At 35.7% G+C, this 21361-nt stretch overlaps 2 protein-coding genes and 2 long non-coding RNA genes across 4 annotated transcripts in view; 1 reads left to right on the top strand and 3 right to left on the bottom strand.

Annotated features, from left to right (window-relative positions):
* LOC139779089 (uncharacterized) overlaps positions 1-21361 on the top strand; it is an 85702-nt gene that overhangs the window by 26761 nt on the left and 37580 nt on the right. The gene's annotated exons all lie outside the window — the stretch shown is intronic.
* Positions 15764-16742, bottom strand: LOC139779085 (uncharacterized). Its single transcript, XR_011719801.1, has 3 exons — positions 16612-16742; positions 16390-16523; positions 15764-15852 (listed from the first exon to the last, which is right to left on the bottom strand). It is a non-coding gene; the product is annotated as an uncharacterized lncRNA (long non-coding RNA).
* On the bottom strand, positions 17397-18329 carry LOC139779086 (uncharacterized). Its single transcript, XR_011719802.1, has 3 exons — positions 18263-18329; positions 17869-18045; positions 17397-17531 (listed from the first exon to the last, which is right to left on the bottom strand). It is a non-coding gene; the product is annotated as an uncharacterized lncRNA (long non-coding RNA).
* On the bottom strand, positions 18399-19997 carry LOC139779094 (uncharacterized). The gene is made up of 5 exons (XM_071717337.1): positions 19913-19997; positions 19368-19495; positions 19093-19218; positions 18773-18964; positions 18399-18551 (listed from the first exon to the last, which is right to left on the bottom strand). Exons 1-5 carry the CDS (start codon positions 19995-19997, stop codon positions 18399-18401), a joined length of 684 nt encoding a protein of 227 aa, XP_071573438.1.

The following is a 21361-nucleotide window of genomic DNA, read 5'->3' as shown; positions in this document are numbered from 1 at the left end:
GAAGCGAGATACGAGGCAGATGCAATGACACTCCGGAGTGCGCGTCGCGATAAGAAGACTCGTTACCTCGATACGGCGCGCTCGGGGCGTCGCTACTTAATTTACCGATGACCTCGTGGAGGTGGTCCGTCGCGTCGAGGTAGGCGTCCTCGGCGGCAAGAAATTCCTCGTCCTTGAAGTAGTGGGTCGATTTCTTCTCCTCCGCCGTAGCCGTCTGCAGCAGCTGGAGGGCTTGCACCTTTTCCCAGAGACCCTCCAAATTCGTCAGTCTCCCCTTCGTCTTAGGGAGAGTGACCTGAGCCTTGGGAAGCTTTTTGAAGTTAATCAGCGACCGTCGTAGCTGGTCAATCGCATTGCCTTGAGCAATGAGTAGATTTTCGAGATCCGAAGACATGTTGAGCAGATGTCTGGATCGTGTAGAAATCTTTCAGACACTTGCGTGTCAATCTTCTTGTCGAGCGAAGACGCTCGTGTGCGACTCCGCGACGAGTAGCAGGGCGATACTCGCGGGAGGCAGGGACGTCTGGCACGTCTCGGTGCGACTCCGCGGCGAGTAGCAGGGCGATACTCGCGGGAGGCAAGGACGTCTGGCACGTCTCGGTGGTCGACTCCGCGGCGAGTAGCAGGGCGATACTCGCGGGAGGCAGGGACGTCTGGCACGTCTCGGTGTGCGACTCCGCGGCGAGTAGCAGGTACTCGCGGGAGGCAGGGACGTCTGGCACGTCTCGGTGTGCGACTCCGCGGCGAGTAGCAGGTACTCGCGGGAGGCAGGGACGTATAGCACGTCGCAAAGCAGGGCGCCGTCGGGCGGCGGATGCGTATCGCAAGGAGCACGATACGTTTGCTGGAGGTCCCGCAGGAGCCTCCGAAGCACTTCACAAAATCACAAGGCACCTATCTTTAGGAGAGCGGGTGTGGTGCGCTCAATGTTCGGAGTGAGCCACGGAGTCGAGAACGCGTAGGCGGCGAACTCCGTTTTCGAGCGAGTCGAGCGGGCGCGCCGATTCGTCAATCTCGGCGTAGCACAACGCGAGCACTTTTGAGGCGGTCGAACTGTCTATGCCGGTCTTTTATGTCGATCCGGCTCGAAGGACCATTAAATGTCAGTGGACCGCTCGACGTTTTCGCGTTGCGCGCCGTGGAAAGTACAAAAATGAGTACACGAAATAACAGTCAGTCATTCTTATTAAAGTGGGTTACACTGGACTTCGCACTCGCGATTTCGCACTCGCTACATTCCTCCGTTTTCTCGACGTCGATCATGTATCGCGTGCGAGTTATGATGGCTCACTGCCGTCCCGGACGGAGCAGGCGAGGGATCGCGGCCGGAGCTTCGCGTCGAGGAATTCGGTGACGTGAGAAACGCTCGTTGGCTCCAAATCGTCTATTGGTCGCGGTGCTTGCGATCACGCGAGAAACACCTGTGCCGTTTGCTCGAAAACACACAAAAAAAGGGGGGAAGGAAACCGTCGCGATTTGGAGCCTTTCAAGCGTTCTCGAATAATGCTTGCTGTCTCGTCGAAGTTCGAGAATTTTCAGCTCGCATTTATTCAATTCTCAACAAGTGTATTAATAAGAAACGACTTTACAACGTTTCGACCCTCAGGATTGGGTCCTTCTCAAGCAATCTGGTATAAAACTAATCTTTGTCACGACTTACACATCTGCGTTTACGAAAATTTTAAATTTGATCGGTTTGTTAAATAAGATACTGGTCTCTTACATGTGTTACATTCTGCCCAATTGTCGTCGAAAATAATAAACATTTCTGTTTTAATCATTTATTGGCGGAACAAACAATTATTTCTACTTAACGATAAAATATTATTCTTATGTGTATATAAGAATAAAATGTAATATTCTTATGTACATATTGAAAAAAAATTTCTCTTAATTCCAATCTTCGGGCTCCAGCTCTACGAGAGCTGGCTCTACGGGTGGTATGGTCGACACTCCAGAATCCCCGCCGAAGTGCCGACCTCCCTTCCCCCAGTCGGAGAGGAAGTAAAAATAGCCTACTATATACTCAGAGAAATAAATTTCAAAAATTAACTAAGACTTAAAATTAACTAAATTAAAATTAAATGGATAATCCGATACTATTCATAATTCCTCTATCATTCCTTCATCATTTTTGTCTTTTTTTGCCGCGTTAATGTCGAATACGTCTTCGATGTTGTATATGGCCACAATGTCCTGGGCATACGACGTGTCATACCAAAGAGAGTTCAGCTCTTCGTGTTGTCACAGCCTCTCCTCTTGTATCTCTGCTTGCAGCTTGTTATTGATGTATCCTTGCACTTTTATATCAGTTGTAAAGATCCACTGAAAAAAAGAGAATTTATCGGGGCGTGTCTTACCGATGATAAAAGTTTCTCTCAATTTTTTTTTGTCAACATTATCTTATGTTGGCGGAATTTTTTTGTTAAGTCTAATTTTTTGTTGTGTTGCCACTTGCCACAGCCTCTCCTCTTGTATCTCTACTTGCAGCTTGTTATTTATATATCCTTCGACTTTTATATCAGTCGTAAAGATCCACTGAAAAACAAATTATAAAAAAACTGTATAATGTTTTAAAAAATTATGAATTTAATTAACAATAAATATAGTTAGATATACTATACCTTCCCATAATTTATAATATAGATAATGGCTTGTCAATATATAAAATAAAAAATATACTTTGTATATTTGTTTGTTTTTTCTTTTTCAAACTGCGTATACTTTGAAATAGTTTATTAGTGTTATAAAAAAACGTCTCAATATGTAGTGATCCTCGGACGTATAGTGTTCGAATTTCTGAAGCACTTTATGAAATGTATGAATTTTAACACTATTGGAACTTTTAGAATTTAATAGCGACAGGTTTGAATACTTCGGCGGGCGGAAGACCACGTATAGCTGCATCTCCCATTCTGCAGTGTCGTAAATATGTAGCGTCCCCTTTTCCGGAACGTCTACTATCCACTGAAAAAATTAAATTATAAAAATTATTTTTTGCTTTGATCGGGCGATAGCTGTTCCATGGTCCAAGCAACTCCGCGTGCTTGGACGCTTTGTTTTTGTTTGCCGAAATTCATTTTTCAGATGGATCTGAAACGTCCTACCCCTTACACGTAAGGTGAACTAAAACAATTATCAATTAATTAAAGGTATATCAGTTTTTTTAAAGGTATAATGCGCAAAGTTAAATTAAGAAAATATTATATTATTTATTACCTGATGTAATGGTGTTTTATTAACATGTTTTGACAAGACATTTTGTATCGATGTGATTGGTGCTGCGAGCATTTCTGTTTTTTCATGTAACCTTGTTTTCTCTGAGCCCTTTTTATAAAACATATAATACACACAAATCACGTATCTTAAATGGAGTGAAATTACAATATCTTTTAAAAGTCCTCTTCTCGCGGCTGACATCAGCATGCTGTAAAATGAAAATTGTTCTGGTAGCATAATTATTAGCGTAACAAAAATATCGAAAAGAACTATTTAAAGAAATAACTATTCAAAATCTATGGTTTCGTAAACTATGGTTAAGGTTTGATACATGGTTATTAACTAATTATAGGTTTATACATTCGTAAATTAAGTTAAATTGAGTGAAATTTATATATTTTTTGAAAGTCCTCTCCTCGCGGCTGACATCAGCTTGCTGTAAAAATTACACAAAATAAATTATTTAAAAAAATCACACATACATAAATTACATATTTTAGGAATAAAATACGTTGCTGGAGGAGGCGCTTGTACAGCATGTTACAGTATGATATGATATTATAATGTTCTTTTACCTCCTCGTAATTCTCTAACTCCTCGCGAATGACATCGGCATGCTGTAAAAAAGATTATGTAAAATAAATTATTTTCAAAAATCACGTACAAGTCATGTGCCTCAAATATATTCTGAACAGTCTAGTGTTGCTGATTACAAGAATAAACTAAGACAACTAAGTCGCTTCAACGTTGTCACAGGAATAACTCCAGCGCCTTGTAACAAAGAGTGCCATTTCGTAGGATCTATTATGAATCTTTCTATATAATTTAAACATTCTAAAAGACATAAATTTTTATGATCTTTTGTTTTACACAACTTTGTTTTTAAGCACCCATTTATATTTCTGTTAATACCTCGGACGATTATTCATGCAAATGCTTATTGTGTCCACAAGTAAAGCCGGAAGCAAGTGACCGAGCCAAGTGCAAATTCTAAATAGTATTTTTCGTTGTAATATTATTACAAAGGGCCACCATTGAGCTTCGAGTAAGGGATATGTCTTCGTTATGTCGGCGATTTTATGGAACCATTTACCTATAGTAGGCGCGTCAGCCGGCGGTACGAAATTATAAATTAACATGTCTTTGCCTCTCCTGATACAAAATAAAGCTATTTAAAGATATTTGTGTCATATGTAATGTTTCTTTATTAATCGAAATGATAAATAATCATGCATCGATGTACACAACGTGTAATTACGTCAATATTTTTATTTTAATATTAACTCTGATACCATGTATTTTAAAATCAGCCCTATATATTGTGCTATATTGAAATAGTTTCGCTGTATATCTAACACAGCAAATAATTGCAATTATAATTAAAAATAATTATTTTTATCGTTATTAGATACACACGTGGAGCGGATAAAAATGTATAAATATAGTGTATATGAATAATTCATTGGTAATAGCTTTGCTCGTAAAAAAGAGATTTTGCGTCATGGCGATTGTATCTATAATAATTACTAGAGGGTTACTCCAACTAGGGTTGATCTGAAGGAAAACTGATGAGATTTACATCGGGTAAAACCCGTTAGTTGATACCCTACTTCAGCCGTATCGGATCCCGATGCATGTTAAGTAAACCCGACGAAATTTCTACTCGGGCTATTGCATCGTGCAACTCGGTTATATGCTTCCGTACTAGTAGATAAGGAAGGCCGATTCATGGTGCTCCGCGCGGGGGTGCGGGGCGAGGGGATCTTGGCGGGGAGGGGGGCCATCACGCGGGTACGAGGCGAGCTGTAGTTTATAATTATGGCGCCGAAGACCTTTTTTTCTAGGTCTGCGTTCCAAAAAAAAATCAGCAAAAAACTATATTTTACGTGACTTAAACTATAGATTTTTAGTTGAATTCTGGAAGAGGTTTTTTCAAGATTTGCAGCCGGATATTTGTTTTTTTTTTTGCGTGGAGACACATCCGTCCCCGTAACTGCTGAGCGTCTGATTGGCTCTCCCACCTAAGGTGTCCAGCGTCTTTTTTGGACTACACGTGGTAGACGACGCTAAAATGGCGGAAGAGCTGACTAGCGTCATTTTGGCGGAAGCACGTGGTAGACGACGCTAAGCTCAAAAAGGTTAGGACGTTGAGATGTCGAAGATGGAAAGCGGAATTTTCAAGAGCGTCTTGTCACGAGAGGGAGGGAGGGGAGGGAGTAAAGACAGAAACAGTCAGGCTGGTACTGAGACGTGACGCAACCCAACCCTGTTTTTTGTATCGAAGAGTTTCTTATGGTTTGTGCCTGGTCAAAGAGTTTACGAAATAATTAAATACGGTTGGTTTCACAAAGTTTTGCCTACGTGAGACTAATTTCCTGGGGAAATGAGGGTGGAAAACAGGAACGGACAAGTTCGTACGTGCCGTGACGAGATTATTCCATTTTAGATAAAAGTTTTTATCATTGAACGCATTTGAAAAATTTACGAGATAGACTTTGACTAATCCTGAAAAATAAGAGAAAAGGAATTTGTTACAGGGAACGGGGAACGTGAGGATTGAAGAAAAATAGATGAAAGTAGAAGTTACAAAAAATGTTTATTTCTACAAATTCTTCATAGGAAAAAATACAATTTAATCGCTTATAAAGTAAAGCTGTAGATAAATTGTTCCAACAATAATGTTATAAAATTTACAATCCGCGATTCGACAAAATTATACGGCGGATTTTGGTAAAGCGCAACAAAATAAGTTCCAAAAATACTATATTAAAATACATATCGAGGAAAGTTAAATCGGTTATTTGCGTACGTACATTACGCTCGATGTCGTTGTAATTTCCTCTGAGAATTAATTTCACAATATCTTCATCTATATAACTTTTAGGAAGATTTAACTCTATTTCTTTAATAAGATAACGCACACAATCGTTAACATTATTAGCCACTGATTTTAAATGTGATAAATGTGCATCGATGCATTTCGCAATATATTTCAGTCCGAGAAATGTAGGCTTCTGCATCACAATTGCCACTGAATATGTTTTTTGTTTCTTCGCTGGTGAACACTTACACACAGTTCTTACGCGGTTTTTGATCCTTTGACCGAACGGGGCGGTTCACCAACGTTTCCAGATGTTTCAGCAGTGAGAGACCGAGAAGTAAACACACATTATTCGGTAAAAGGCACTCTAATTACGTCACACTGGGCTACAAATACTCGGATATTTTCTTCTCGTCTGTTTGATGACCCGACCTGGTGGAAGTATTCTCCTCGTTTTCCATCACCCAAAAAAAAATAATCTCAGTTTTAGCGGAATCCTCTAAATTTTAGCGGATTTTACTCTTATATATGGCCTCAAGAGGAATCCTCTAAAATGAAGAGGAAAATATTCTAAGCACAATATTTTTACGATTAGAGGAATTTCGTCTTGCATCTATAGTACGATCTTGCTATTCTTAATATCAATGTTTTCTTGTATACAGATTATATAATATTGTTTCAAGAGGACAATCTTGCTATTCTTAATATAAATTTCCTCTTGTATACAGATTATATAATATTGTTTAAAGAAGACAATCTTACTATTTTTAATATCAATGTCCTCTTGTATACAAATTATACAACATTGTTTAAAGAGGAATATTATATATTCTTACTGGATTTTTTTTTCAAATAAAAAGAAGAAACTATTATGAAATTTATTTATTGCAGATAAATACAATCCTTATTTCCAGAAGTGCAGCTACATATATTTTGTTTCGCTATACGTTATTATAATATAATTTTTTTTCTAATATATAATATTTAAATAATATATGTATGTATAATACAGAAGTGCAGCTACATATATTTCGTTTAATTCGCTATACGTTATTATAATATAATTTTTTTTCTAATATATATAATATTTAAACAATATATGTATGTATATATACATACATATATTATTTAAATATTATATATTAGAAAAAAAATTTTATTATAATAACGTATAGCGAAACGAAATATATGTAGCTGCACTTCTCGCTCCAATTCTACAATACGTAGGCATACGTGATAAAAGATCATCATAACAAACAAAGAACCAAATATTGTTTTTATGGACCTCAAAGCTACAAAGATGCTCATCATAATCTATGGTATCAAACATAGTCAAAAGAAAAAATACATTATTTGATTCTTTGCTATAGGTTACAAACTAAATTTTACCAAATATAGGTAAGTTGTCTTCGTTGTATGTTACAGCGACGCACATGCCTTTTTTGAACAGTGTCCCAAATATTCTGACCCATGAAAATAAAGTTATTTTGACGTAGAACTACGTCTTTATCGACAGTAAGGAGGGGTATAAGGGGGGTATAAGGGGGGTATAAGGGGGGTATATAAGGGGGGTAGGGGAATATAAGGGGGGTATAAAGGGGGGTAAATCTAGGCACAGCCTGCAACGAATGCAACGAAAATATGTCACACTTTGAACGTTTGTATCTTCGAAACTAATAATCGTGGAATAATCAATAACATCTCATTTTAAAGCTTAAGAAGTCCCATTTATGATAAGACAAGTCGGAACCTTCCACTTCTTACCTCTTCGATGCAGTAGCGTTAGAAAGTTTAGCTAAATTTCTTGTGCTATTTTCGAATGCAACGAAAATATGTCACACTTTGAACGTTTGTATCTTCGAAACTAATAATCGTAGAGTAATCATTGACATCTCATTTTAAAGCTTAAGAAGTCCCATTTATGATAAATCCAGCCTGAACTCTCTATTTCTTTCCGTTTAGATATAGTAGCGTTAGAAAGTTTAGCTAAATTTCTCGTAGATGCAACGAAAACATGTCACACTTTGAACGTTTATATCTTCGAAACTAATAATCGTAGACTAATAAATGACATCTCATTTTAAAGCTTAAGAAGTCCCATTTATGATAAAACAAGACCGAACTCTCTATTTATAACCGATTTTCTTGAAATGGAATTATTATAAGAACCTGACGTCTGTCTGTATGTCTGTCTGTCTGTCTGACCGTGAACTATTCATTCGTTAATAAACCGAATTTTAAATTATGTATGAAATAGGGGTAGAATTTTCCGGAAATGACGGTGGTGGGGTTACTTTTTTGATACCGATTTTTTTTATTTAGTTTATTCCGCTCTACCTATCCACGCGCGCTTTTAAATATATTATTAAATCTATTATTAAATGCCCTGTACATACTTCGTAAATTTATCATATTATTAGTGTTTTCTAAAGTAAATATTTACTTTTATATTTTATGATAAAATAAGGAAAGAACGTTAAGTGATTTGCATTGTACACTATATCTCATCTTTCAACAATAAGTTGTAGAAACTCATTTTGCGTGTACAAGGCGCAAATATATCACACTGAAAAAAGGTTTTAGTTATAATAACCAAGGCTTGGTGAAATAGCTTCAACTAAAGGGTTTAGTGATTATGACGAAATAATTTGGTTAATGTTAACAAATTTGGTTAACATTAACCAAATATTTTGTCATAATCACTAAACCCTTTAGTTGAAGCTATTTCACCAAGCCTTGGTTATTATAATCAAAACCTGTTTTTAGTGCATAAATATAAACTTATATATTATAAATGTAAATATTATAATGGAAACACTAAATTTAAGTATTGATAATATTTACCATTGAAAAAATTTGAATTCTAAAAATAAATGTTTTGGCCTAATAATTGAATAATATGTTTAATAACATGTAACACTTGAAATACTAACTGTTCTAATTCATTTTTTACTTTTGTAATAATTAATTCTTTGTATAATTTGCAAGTCCCGTCCAAGCTCAGAATCTGGTGGCTTCATTTTATGATCTGATACAAAATCAAAAATATTAAATTAAAGGAAAAAAAAGAAGAGCGTTATTGACGAGTAATGTATAATTGTATTATTTTAAATATTATTCCTCTATTACATTTTTTACTTTTTTAATCACTTTTTGTATAATTGCAGGTCTTATTCAAGCTGAGAAAGCGATATACAGACAAGCGTTACGATTTGACGATCTGAAAAATATAGAAGGAGAGTACTACATACTAGTATATGGATTAGCGTATAAAAATGAAAATAAACATAGGAAAAAGAAAAACAGTAAGGCTATAAAATAAAAGCTAAAATAACAATAGAAATTTTGATTTAAAGAATAAAAAAAAACGCTAAATAAGTTATACTGTATAGAAAATATCAAATAGTTAATTAAATAATTAAATAATAAGTAATAAAGGAATATATTTTTTAATTTACTGCTTATACATTATGTCGTTATAAGCTAACTAGACACTGCACACCAATGCGGACTTTGCCCGTAACACATACAAGATATTAGAACAGGACCAATTCTTTTGTATAAAATAAAAAGATTTAATAGATTACCATGTTTATTTTAAAAGCCATGACAATTATATTTTCTGCGAAAATTTGTTTGAATTATAAATGTAATAAAAAGGTGTCATATATACTTACGTTTTGACGTAGAACTACGTCTTTCTCCGCGGTAGGGAGGGTACCCACGGATGAAACAATTGAACGCGACTATGCAACGAAAACATGTCACACTTTGAAAGTTTATATCTTCGAAACTAATAATTGTAGAGTAATCATTGACATCTCATTTTAAAGCTTAAGAAGTCCCATTTATGATAAAACAAGTCCGAACTCTCTATTTTTTACCGTTTAGATACAGTAGCGTTAGAAAGTTTAGTTAAATTTCTTGTAGATGCAACGAAAACATGTCACACTTTGAACGTTTATATCTTCGAAACTAATAATCGTACAGTAATCATTGACATCTCAATTTAAAGCTTAAGAACTCCCGAGCACGTAGCACTACGTCAACTGTCAATGATGATGATTGACGTGATCAAGGAAGGCCAAGGCCCACACCGGGATGTAGCGCCGAGTTCATCATCAGTGACAGTTAACGTAGTTCTACGTGTTTGCGGCACAGTTGTTACTGTGCCTGTTTGATTTATATTTTTATTTATTTTTTAAGCAACAACGTAGAACTACGTCAACTGTCACTGATGATGAACTCGGCGCTACATCCCGGTGTGGGCCTTGGCCTTCCTTGATCACGTCAATCATCATCATTGACAGTTGACGTAGTGCTACGTGTTGATTGCGGCACAGTTGTTGCTGTGCCCATACTGTGCAGTAGACGTAGTTCTACGTGTTTGCGGCACAGTTGTTTACTGTGCTAGTTTGATTTTTTTTATTTTCCTTATAGTATGTGAATAATTGAACAATACATATATTCTCGTTTGCATAACGATTTGTACACATATCTTTCGCTCAAATTAGAAGCATATCAAATAGTCACAATTGCGAGCCACTGTGGGCTCGCGTGGTATTTGATTATAAATGACTACACGGTGTAAATAATGAGCTCTTTATTATACTCTTACCAGTTAGATAATAAGCTTTTATTTTTTGATAAAAATATAAAAAATATTAACGTTTTTTCCTGAATCTTCCGTTGTATTTGTGATATCGGATATTTCATATTTTGTCATTTCAGTTTCTATTATAACCGAATACTATATGCAAGCTCGTGAGATAGTAACTTGTAATCATTACCATTTGTTGCGCTTGTAATTTCATCGGAAAAATCGTGTACAACTCGTTACGCCAAACAAGTATGCATATACAGCTTTGGCCAAAAGTATTAGGTACTTATATTTTGACGTAGAACTACGTCTTTCTCCGCGGTATGGGGGGTATCCACGAATGCAACGATGTAACGAAAATATGTCACACTTTGAACGTTTAGATCTTCGCAACTAATAATCGTAGAGTAATCATTGACATCTCATTTTAAAGCTTAAGAAGTCCCATTTATGATAAATCCAGCCCGAACTCTCTATTTCTTTCCGTTTAGATATAGTAGCGTTAGAAAGTTTAGCTAAATTTCTTGTAGATGCAACGAAAACATGTCACACTTTGAACGTTTATATCTTCGAAACTAATAATCGTAGAGTAATCATTGACATCTCAATTTAAAGTTTAAGAAGTCTCCTTTATGAAAAATCCAGACCGATCTCTCTATTTCTTTCCGTTTCGTTATAGTAGCGTTTTAAAGTTTCGCAAAATTTCTTGTAGATTCAACGAAAACATGTCTCACTTTGAACGTTTAGATCTTCGAAACTATTAATCGTAGACTAATAAATGACATCTCATTTTAAAGCTTAAGGAGTCCCTTTTATGAAAAATCCCGACCGAACTCTCTATTTGTTACCGTTTCGATATAGTAGCGTTTGAAAGTTTAGCTAAATTCCTTTTAGTAAACGCTGCATTGAATTTTGCGATAGAACAGTACGTATAACTTAATTTTTTTAATTAAGAAAACCAAAATAGAAATCAGCGATAAGAATACTGAAGAGGATCTACAAAATAATAAGCATGGTTTATAAGATAAAAAAATCTTTAATTTTGCGCACACATGTATTCACGCACTCACATCCCTATATATACGCACAACACACACACACACACAAACAAACACTCACACACAAACAAACACACACACACACACATGCACGCACGCACGCACGCTCGCACGCACACACGCACGCTCACGCGCATGCGCACGCTCACGCACACGCACATGCATACGTACACGCACACGTACACGCACACGCAGCCAAACACGCACACGCACACGCATACGCACACCCACACAAACACGCACACGCACACAAACGCGCACACGCGCACATCAAGAATCTGAGATTCTCCTGTGAGTTTGAACAACGAGTATCCTGCGAGAATTAAATAAGTTTCTTTATTCGAGCATAATACACGTTTTTCGAAAATTACTGAGAGTATACTACGCTTTCTGCCATTGATCTTCTTCGAGCATCTTGCGATTCATGTTTGATTTCTCTAAGCATCGAATACTTTATATAGATTGGCGAAATTTGCAACAAATTGGGGAGGACTGGAATATCGCAATGAGTTCCTATATCTTTAGTTCCCCTTTGAAATGTAAGTAAAATTAATATAGACAAAAAATATAACAATATTTGAAGTTTCGAAAAATAACGTTTTTCAGATATTGATTGATATGTTAACTGTGAGACAGCTATAACGAGAAAAGAACAAATGATCATACAATTCTTGCAAAAAAAAAAACATAAAGTGTACAGCGAGTTTGGACAAAGATTAACATGCGAGCATTCTGTAAGCTTTATTATTCGAGTAGCGTGGGCATTCTTATTTAAATTATATGAGTATCTTATGCTTTCTGACATAAAAGTAAATATAGAAAAACATTTATTGTTTTATTTCTTTAAAATAAATTTATGTTTGAAAAAATCAAACAGGCACAGTAACAACTGTGCCACAAACACGTAGAACTACGTCTACTGCACAGTATGGGCACAGCAACAACTGTGCCGCAAGCAACACGTAGAACTACGTCAACTGTCACTGATGATGATTGACGTGATCAAGGAAGGCCAAGGCCCACACCGGGCTGTAGCGCCGAGTTCATCATCAGTGACAGTTGACGTAGTTCTACGTTGTTGCTTGAAAAATAAACAAAAACAAAAAACAAACAAACAAAAGAAACAAAAAACAAACAAAAACAAACAAAAACAAAAAACAAAAAAAGGGCACAGTAACAACTGTGTCGCAAGCAACACGTAGAACTACGTCAACTGTCACTGATGATGAACTCGGCGCTACAGTCCGGTGTGGGCCTTGGCCTTCCTTGATCACGTCAATCATCATCAGTGACAGTTGACGTAGTTCTACGTGTTGCTTGCGGCACAGTTCTTGCTGTGCCCATAATGTGCAGTAGACGTAGTTCTACGTGTTTGTGGCACAATTGTTACTGTGCCTGTTTGATTTTTTTTCATTTATGTTTGGAGGCAAAACATGACTAAAAAAAATGTTATTTTCTACATCCGTCACATTAACTTCTTCACTAACTCCGAAACAAAATTTATCACCAAGAGGCTGTTTCGATAAAAATCGAGCACATAGATTCAGCTGATGCTTAATAGCAAGGGTTAAGGGCAAATTTCTGCGTGAATTAGTAGCACGAGCTGCTTGTTTAAAAGGCCTGTGTTTCGCTTCCCAACGAAGACAACATACGAACCATAGCGGACCAACATTACGCATGACCTGAGGATAATGTAGCATATAATGATGCTTAGGCTTTAGTCATGTGGGGGAAAGCACTTAGATACATTTCATGATGTTCTGATATCAAAGTAGCCAAGTATTTTAATGATCTAATGTTAACATAAGGAGCTGTGATAATATCCACGATTGATTTAAGTTTTACATAAAGAAGCCAGCAATCATCTTCTTTGGGAATTAAATCGCCAATCATTAGTCCAAAATATCGGACGAAACACAACATTTCAGTGGAAGAGAACCTTAATTTTACACTAAGCAAGTGCTCTCTATTTATACGTGGCACAGTATTACCCGATTCTGTCGGACCATAATCAAAATAAAATATTCGGTTATTCAAAGTTTCAAGGGACAAGTATTTTTTAACATAAACTAAGTTATATATTATAAGAGCTAAATCGTACGAACATACTCCTTCCAACAGGTCATGCATAATGTCGAAGCAAATGCTTAATATAAAAGAAAAACTAGGAATCATATCCCACACACATTGTTCTTTAATACCAGTCATTGCCAAGTTCTGTATGTTAACATCATCATAGTATGTTTGTACTGTTCGTAATTTTTTATCATCGAAAACAGTTGTAGTGGTCATTTCATTTCTATGTAGCTTACACATTCGACAAGGGTAATTTGCATTAAATCCTTCGGATAGCCCACAAATGGAATGTATACCTAAATTATCCCCAAGCAATAAACACATGCTGAAATAAATGTGTTCTTTTTTTCCATTATGGGTTACGATTAATCCATTTTTCTCTAGATCAATCAGATCTTGAATTATTGGCTGAAATAAGTTTTTATTTCCATGAATCTTAGCATCAGACAAAAACAAACATCCTAAAAAAATATTTTCAAGCTTCGACATGTACTCTTGCGGTAGACATGCTATAGTATAGTATAGAGCTCCCAATTTATGATTACCCGCATGTGACCCTGTAATGTTATCTGGATCCATATCATAAAAAAACAACAAAAAGTGGAATCACAGTTTTACCTTGAAAATGACTGGCTACCTTTTTTTCCACATTTCAGCCTGAACAACATTAGTCAATGGTTCATCCGTTTTGGTTAGACGTTCTAAATGTGACAAAATTGTCTGAAGACACCCTGGCAACTCAATAAAACGTTTTAAGACCTCCTTCATTGGGACATATTGACCAACATCTAGTTCATGATTCATTATTGTTTTGTTACTCTTCGTTCTTGGTCGATAATAACTACCAATAATATAACTAACAGGAGCCACATACTGGTCACTATCTTTAAAAGCGTTTAGTCTTTGATGATCAGTTTGTAATCCATCAAAAATATTTTCACAAGCATCAAACATGAGACAAAGTTCCTGCAGATCTTCACTTCTGCGGTTAGGGTTTTGCAGTATATTAATAACTTTATTTTTTAACAAGTTAATGTATCCACTAGTCAAAAGCTCCGATGTTGAATCTACAATCTCTTGAACATGAGTTCTATTTAGAGTGTTAGAAGCATAAAGTTTTGAAACAAAAGCAAGAGAAGATGTCACCAAAGCTTTCTTGAAATCATAACTTGAAATATCAAGATTTTCTACAGTATTTGTCTCACATGGTTCAAAGTCCATTGGAAAAGTTGGAGAGTCACTTTCATTTGGATGTTCTACTATATTTCTTTCAAGAGTAGCCTCTAAAGACAATGTCGTGTTATGTGAACTATCGACTCTTTTAGAGTAACATTTTACTAAATGTCGTTTAAAGGCTCGCAATGAAGGACACATTTTAATACAGTTAGAAACAGGGCATGTCACAGCACTATGCGCTTGAAGAGGATGAAATACTTTTATGTGTGTAATTAGAGACAAAGGGGTCTTTGAAACACTTTGACATATATAGCAAGTTAGTCCCATAATGGAAGTCAGGATAATTATCAAATCATTAACAGGTCACTTAATGTGAACTTTAATGTAAACACTATTAAAAAACCGTCGAATTAAAACTATTGATCATTGACTAATTGTAAGTTCTTCAGCTGTTACACAACACAATATACATCATAACAGTCATATAAGTAGCTTAGTTTAATCTATACAGCCTTTTCAACAATGGAGATCACTGAACTTCAAACAACTTAAGAAGTAGAAGTATTACATACAGCTTGAAATGACTTAACCAGTGCAGCTACTGCAGAATTTTTTTTATCATAAGGAGTGGATATTCCGTACAACGCTTGCTGAACAAAAAGCCAAGCTCCTTTAGCCTCATATGAATATTCGGTATTGAGGGAGTGTATAGCTTTGAAACATACGTCAAATGCCTTCACAATGCTGTTGAATTTGTATTTAATGTTGTCTATGACAACATAACACATATCAAATTTTTCTACAGAGGCTCCAACAACAGCAATAAAGGGTTGCACTCTTTTGTTAAGTTTTAAGGCCACTTCCTGTCTCCTCTTTATAGCAGGTATTAGATCTCCAGGTACCTGCATGTTAAAACATAAATAATTAAAAAACTTACTACAAATATAAAACATGGTAATGATAATGGGTGTTTACAAAGAAGCGCTGGGAGTTAATTTTTGGCCACAGATACGTAGCCTCTCTATAATCAAAGTATTTTATGTTCTGCCCCAATTGTCTCAAATAGTGATTGGGTTATGAAGATGGTAAATTTTGTCAAGAATCGATAATTTTATTGTCTTTGAGAAAATATATATTATTCAATAAATGTAATAGTATATTTGTAGGTTCTTGACAAAATTGACTGTCTTGATAATCCTGTCACTACTTAAGGACTACTTTTAACAAACTCCAATTCTGGGACAATTAGAGTAGAACATGAAATTAAACTTTGATTATAGAAAGGCAACATATCTCTGGCCAAAAACTAACTCCCAGCGCTACTTCGTAACACTCAATAATTGTAAGAAAGATTTGTAGAAGATACAAAATGCATATATTATTAGAATACATAATGAAAAATTTACAAATAGTATGTTAATACAGATAAATAATCTTACACTTGCTTGGAGGATAAAAGCATTCCGAGCTTCCGTAACATTGGCTTTTAACTTCTCCCCTGAGTGACATTTAATTTTATCTCTAGGTGGAATCATATGAGGCAATAAAAATAATGTCAAAGCAGATGCTGATTCTATAATAAAATAAAATAGTTATAAAATTATGATTTTAAGATAGAAGGAAGCATACGAAAAAATATTTTTAAATGCTCTCTTACAAACCTAAAGATAGCTTTTCATCATTTAATTTTTTTAATAATTTTTTTCCATATATATCTTTAATTTCTGCTTTCATCAACTGCTTAAGAACAGGCATATATCGTTCCCAAGCAAATACTAACACAGAATCTTTTTCTGGATACTTTTTGCGAAAGTCGAGTTCAAGCTGACAAAAAAAAACAGATAATTTTCCAGTGAGCAATATTTAAAAAATATATCTCAAGAATACTTGAAAATAAAATTATTATAATATAAACTGGCTATGATAGACTATTTTGCCAAAATATTTTTAGCAAAGTCACTTTGTTAGCACTAAAATGAGAGAAACAACTTTTAACCCTAGCTTACCCACACTCCGGTCCAGTGGACGCCTGAAGTGCTTCACTTTTTCACTTTTCATATTTCTTGCATATTTTACAATAATTTCTATTTAAATCCATTTTGTCAACCTGCTTTTATTATTAACAACTTATTTTCATTCGATATTTTTGATTCTTACATTACAAGCTTAAAAATATTAATTAAAATGGAAATAACAAGACGATATGTCGAGCAGTCTCACGGAATGGAGTGTAGCAAACTATGGGCAAGAAAGTATGGCGAGCTTAGATAAAAGTGAATATATATCGAATATAAAAAATATATTTAAAAAAAACGGATACCTAAAGCAATACGAAAGAAATAAAAAATGAAATGTAAAAATAAAAATGTACATACTAAAGTATAGCCCTGAGGAAGTGATAAAACTTCCCATTCCTCATAATAATCACTTATTGGCAAAGGAGCACCTGTGTCAGTTTTGTTATCCACAAGTATTCTTTGCCTGAAGTCATATGTAATCTCCCAATTTCTTAAAATATCTGGCCAAGGTTCACGGCTGATCTTTAACCATCGGACTGCTATTTGAACATTTTCATCATTTTCTACACAAAAAAAACAATAAAACACTCGACACATTTCTTTACACACACACACACACACACACACACACACACACACACACACACACACACACACACACACACACACACACACACACACACACACGCACACACGCACACGCACGCACGCACACACACCACACACGCACGCACACACACCACACACACACACGCGCACGCACGCACACACGCACGCACACACGCACGCACACACGCGCGCACATGAGGGAAGAGAAAGAGGAGAGAGGGAGGGGGAGAGGGGACAGAGAGAATTTTACTATACAACCAAATAAATAAACTAAAACCTATTTCCCATTACCTTCGATGGAAGATCGACCTTCAGGTTCTTCAGAATCGTTTTCATCATCTTGCCTCAAGGGATATGCAACACCCAACTTTTTCAGTAACGATTTGGTATTTCGTACCTTATCTACGAGTTTTCCAGCGGAATTTTTTTGAGATGGGCCATTTGTGAATGGCAGATAGTAATAGGTATCTTACAGAAAAATAAATAAATAAATAAATAAATTTAACGAGAAATTTGAATTAAAAAAATTAATATGCCAATAACTGTACCCCTCCCAATTACTGTATCCCTTACCCTATATATAGAAAACAATAACAATTTGAAGACAATACATTTTATAAGCAATAATTTTGACAAAACTGAAATTTGGTTTATTCTAAAGGAACTTAATAAGAAACTGTCTTACTTCAGCTTCAGTAGGAAACACTTCACAGATTTTTTTACTAACAAATCCAAATTCGTAAGATGAGGGCCTGGATAAGATAATTATGTTAATTATACATAGAGTTCTATGCTACAAATATTAAAAACGTTTTAAAAATTTACAAAACATACTTTTTGTTTATTTTAAGCATATAATTTGCTACGATATCTAAGAGAATTCCTCTTGCCTCTGCATTTAGAAAGCCATGTTGTTTATAATAAAATAATATTGCGTCACCTTTTATATGTTCTTGCAAAATCTGTTCCAAATTCTATATGAGATAAGAATTTATTAACACACAGCGTAATGAAACATATGAAATTCCAGTGTGCTAAAAGATATATATCTTTAGATATATATATCTTTTAGACATAAATGATGTTTGGATTCTATTTCCGTTTAAGCAACATAAAATAAGTATTGTAATTTACAAAATTAATGACAGAAGTTACCCTGACAATTAATCAGAAAAGTTGTGGTAAATGCACTTACCAGATTCTGATATTGTGTTTTTGCGAACCATTGACAAAGTCTTTTAGGTGCGCGATTCTCTTTTTCTATATCCTGTTCTATATCCTGTTGTGATCTCTTAGATGTATCTCTTTCTCGTACTTCCACATCAGAGTCACTTGGAGAATTTAAAATGGCCGATGGTAACTCGATGAAAATTAAATCATTTTTTTCCTGTGACAGTAAGAAATACAATGCTTTAACCCATGACATGAAAATATGTGTGCTGCATAATGAACAATATATTAACTGTATATATATATATACTAAGTCTTAAATAATATAAAGCTTAATATACTAACTTGATTATTCGTTGAAGAACTTTCACCCGCATCATTATTGTTATGTACCAATCGATCAAATTTATTCGTTGAAGAACTTTTACCCGCATCACAAGTGTTATGTACCAATGGATCATCAATATTCACCTAATAAGCAAAATAATGCAAGTAGAAAAATAATGCACTGAAAAAACAGTTTTGTTGACCTAACCAAAATTTGGTACACCTAACCAAAAAACCTTATGTTTTGCCTCGAAACGCATACACCAAAATTATCATAAAAACTTTTGTCTTACCAATTTAATACTGTCCATCAATAATTTCCTCCTCTCAAGAAAACAGCGAATCCCTCCAATCGTAGTAATTATTCTTGACACCTCGGTCTCAGTTATACTTAGAAACGCCTCTTTATCAATATCTTCTTCTAAGGATCATAAAATATAAGTTATAAACAATAAGTATGAGATTATAAGACCGTGTAAGATACACAATAAAACGAAGGGAAAACGCCGTAATCGGTCAGGATTGGATTTTGCTTGTCCGAATAATATATTAATTCTTGAGTGACTTTTTTACGTACAATTCTTTCTGCCCAAGCAGACCAGGCATCAATTTAATTATGTGATTGTATCGTTCTGCCTTTGGTTGAGATTGCGTTATGTCAGAAAGTAACGGCGCGTGGTCTGCCTGGGCAAAAAGAATTGTACGTAAAAAGTCACTCAAGAATTAATACATTATTCGGACAAGCAAGATCCAGTCCTGACCAATTACGGCGTTTTCCCGTCGTTTGATTGTATAAGTTATAAACATAAAAAATAAGAAAGTAATATATTGTACTTACCAATAAATCGGTCATACCATTTTGATAATTTCCATTCAGTTAATGTATTTCTAATGAATTCTCGATCGTCAGTATCGTCACTCATTTTTGGGCCGATTTCACAATCTCCGATTAACTTAACCCTTCGATTAAACTCACTCTTCGTCTCTTTCTAAGGGGGACAGAAAGAGGGTTAGAAAGAGATGCAGAGTGAGTTTAATCGGAGACTGTGAAATCGGCTCAAAGCACTAATTTACAAGAAAAGCAATCACTTGGCTAACACTTGTCGTTTCCGTACGAAAAATGTGCGTCGAAAGCGGAAGCCTGCCCGCTGCCGTGCGAGGAAAAAAAGAGAAAATTTTGCGCACGCGACACACCACACACACGCGCGCGCGCGCGCTCCGGCTACGTAAATTTCTTTAACGAATTTTTATCCTTCAATTTTCTACACGGAAACCCGAACTATTGACGCAGGACGCTGCGTATATCGAGCACCGACTTGCACGCGGACTAGATGAGTTGCCACTGTTGCCAGCCGGGCTTATACGTAAACAACTGAGAATCGCGCGGTAGCTGTGTCCCGTCCCGGTCGTCCGTTTCGCGGGAAACGCCATCCGCCGTAAACAATAATCTCGAGTACTCGCAACTCGTCGCGTCGCGTAAAAGAGTCACGGTCGGTCTCTCTCCGCGTGTACTTGGCGCGAGACACTACCGTGTCTCTTGATTCACTCTGCGTAGACGAGTGAATTATCGTAAGATAAAAGTATTCTATTACTATACAGAAGTAACGCTTAATTTCAGAGGGCATTCCGCTTCAAGTAAACATATTCCTCTTAATACAAGAGGAAAACCGTTAGAATAATATGTAATAGATTTTTGATGAATAGTCCACTTATTGACAGAGGAATACTCTTTCTGTAAAACTTTCCGCTTAGAATATGGGATTACAGGAAATTTCACTTTGTAAATAGAATACTTTTTTTTGGGTGTTGAGTCGAAGGCAGTTTCTCTTACACCAGACCTCAAGATTGTGCAGATCCTGTTGCAACAATAATGCATCTGCAAGTCCATTTATTTTTCGATACATTTTCAAGTCATCAGCATATAGTAAAAAGAGGCAATATTTAATATACATAGCGATATCGTTAATAAATAAAATAAATAAAAGGGGGCCAAGATGCGAACCTTGCGGCACCCCGGAAGAGACAGTTATATTTCTAGATATACTGTTTTTATATTTTACAATTTGTGTTCTATCTGAGAGAAAGCATGAGATCCAACACAAGAGAGAGCTTCCGACTCCATAGGCTCGCAGTTTACTTAATAAAAGAGTACGATTCACAGTGTCAAACGCTTTCGCAAAATCAGTATAAACAGAGTCAACTTGGGATCCACTCTCAACAATATTCGCTAAAAAATTATAGTAATTTACCAGATTTGTAGTCGTGGATCGTCCAGGAACAAATCCAT

This window comes from Temnothorax nylanderi, unplaced genomic scaffold (assembly GCF_030848795.1).
Source record: "Temnothorax nylanderi isolate EJ_2023f unplaced genomic scaffold, tnyl_v1.0 TNYL_tig0209_pilon, whole genome shotgun sequence".
In the NCBI taxonomy this organism is placed as follows: domain Eukaryota; kingdom Metazoa; phylum Arthropoda; class Insecta; order Hymenoptera; family Formicidae; genus Temnothorax; species Temnothorax nylanderi.
Note: the sequence above shows the minus strand (reverse complement) of the source record. Positions and strands in the feature narration are given on the sequence as shown.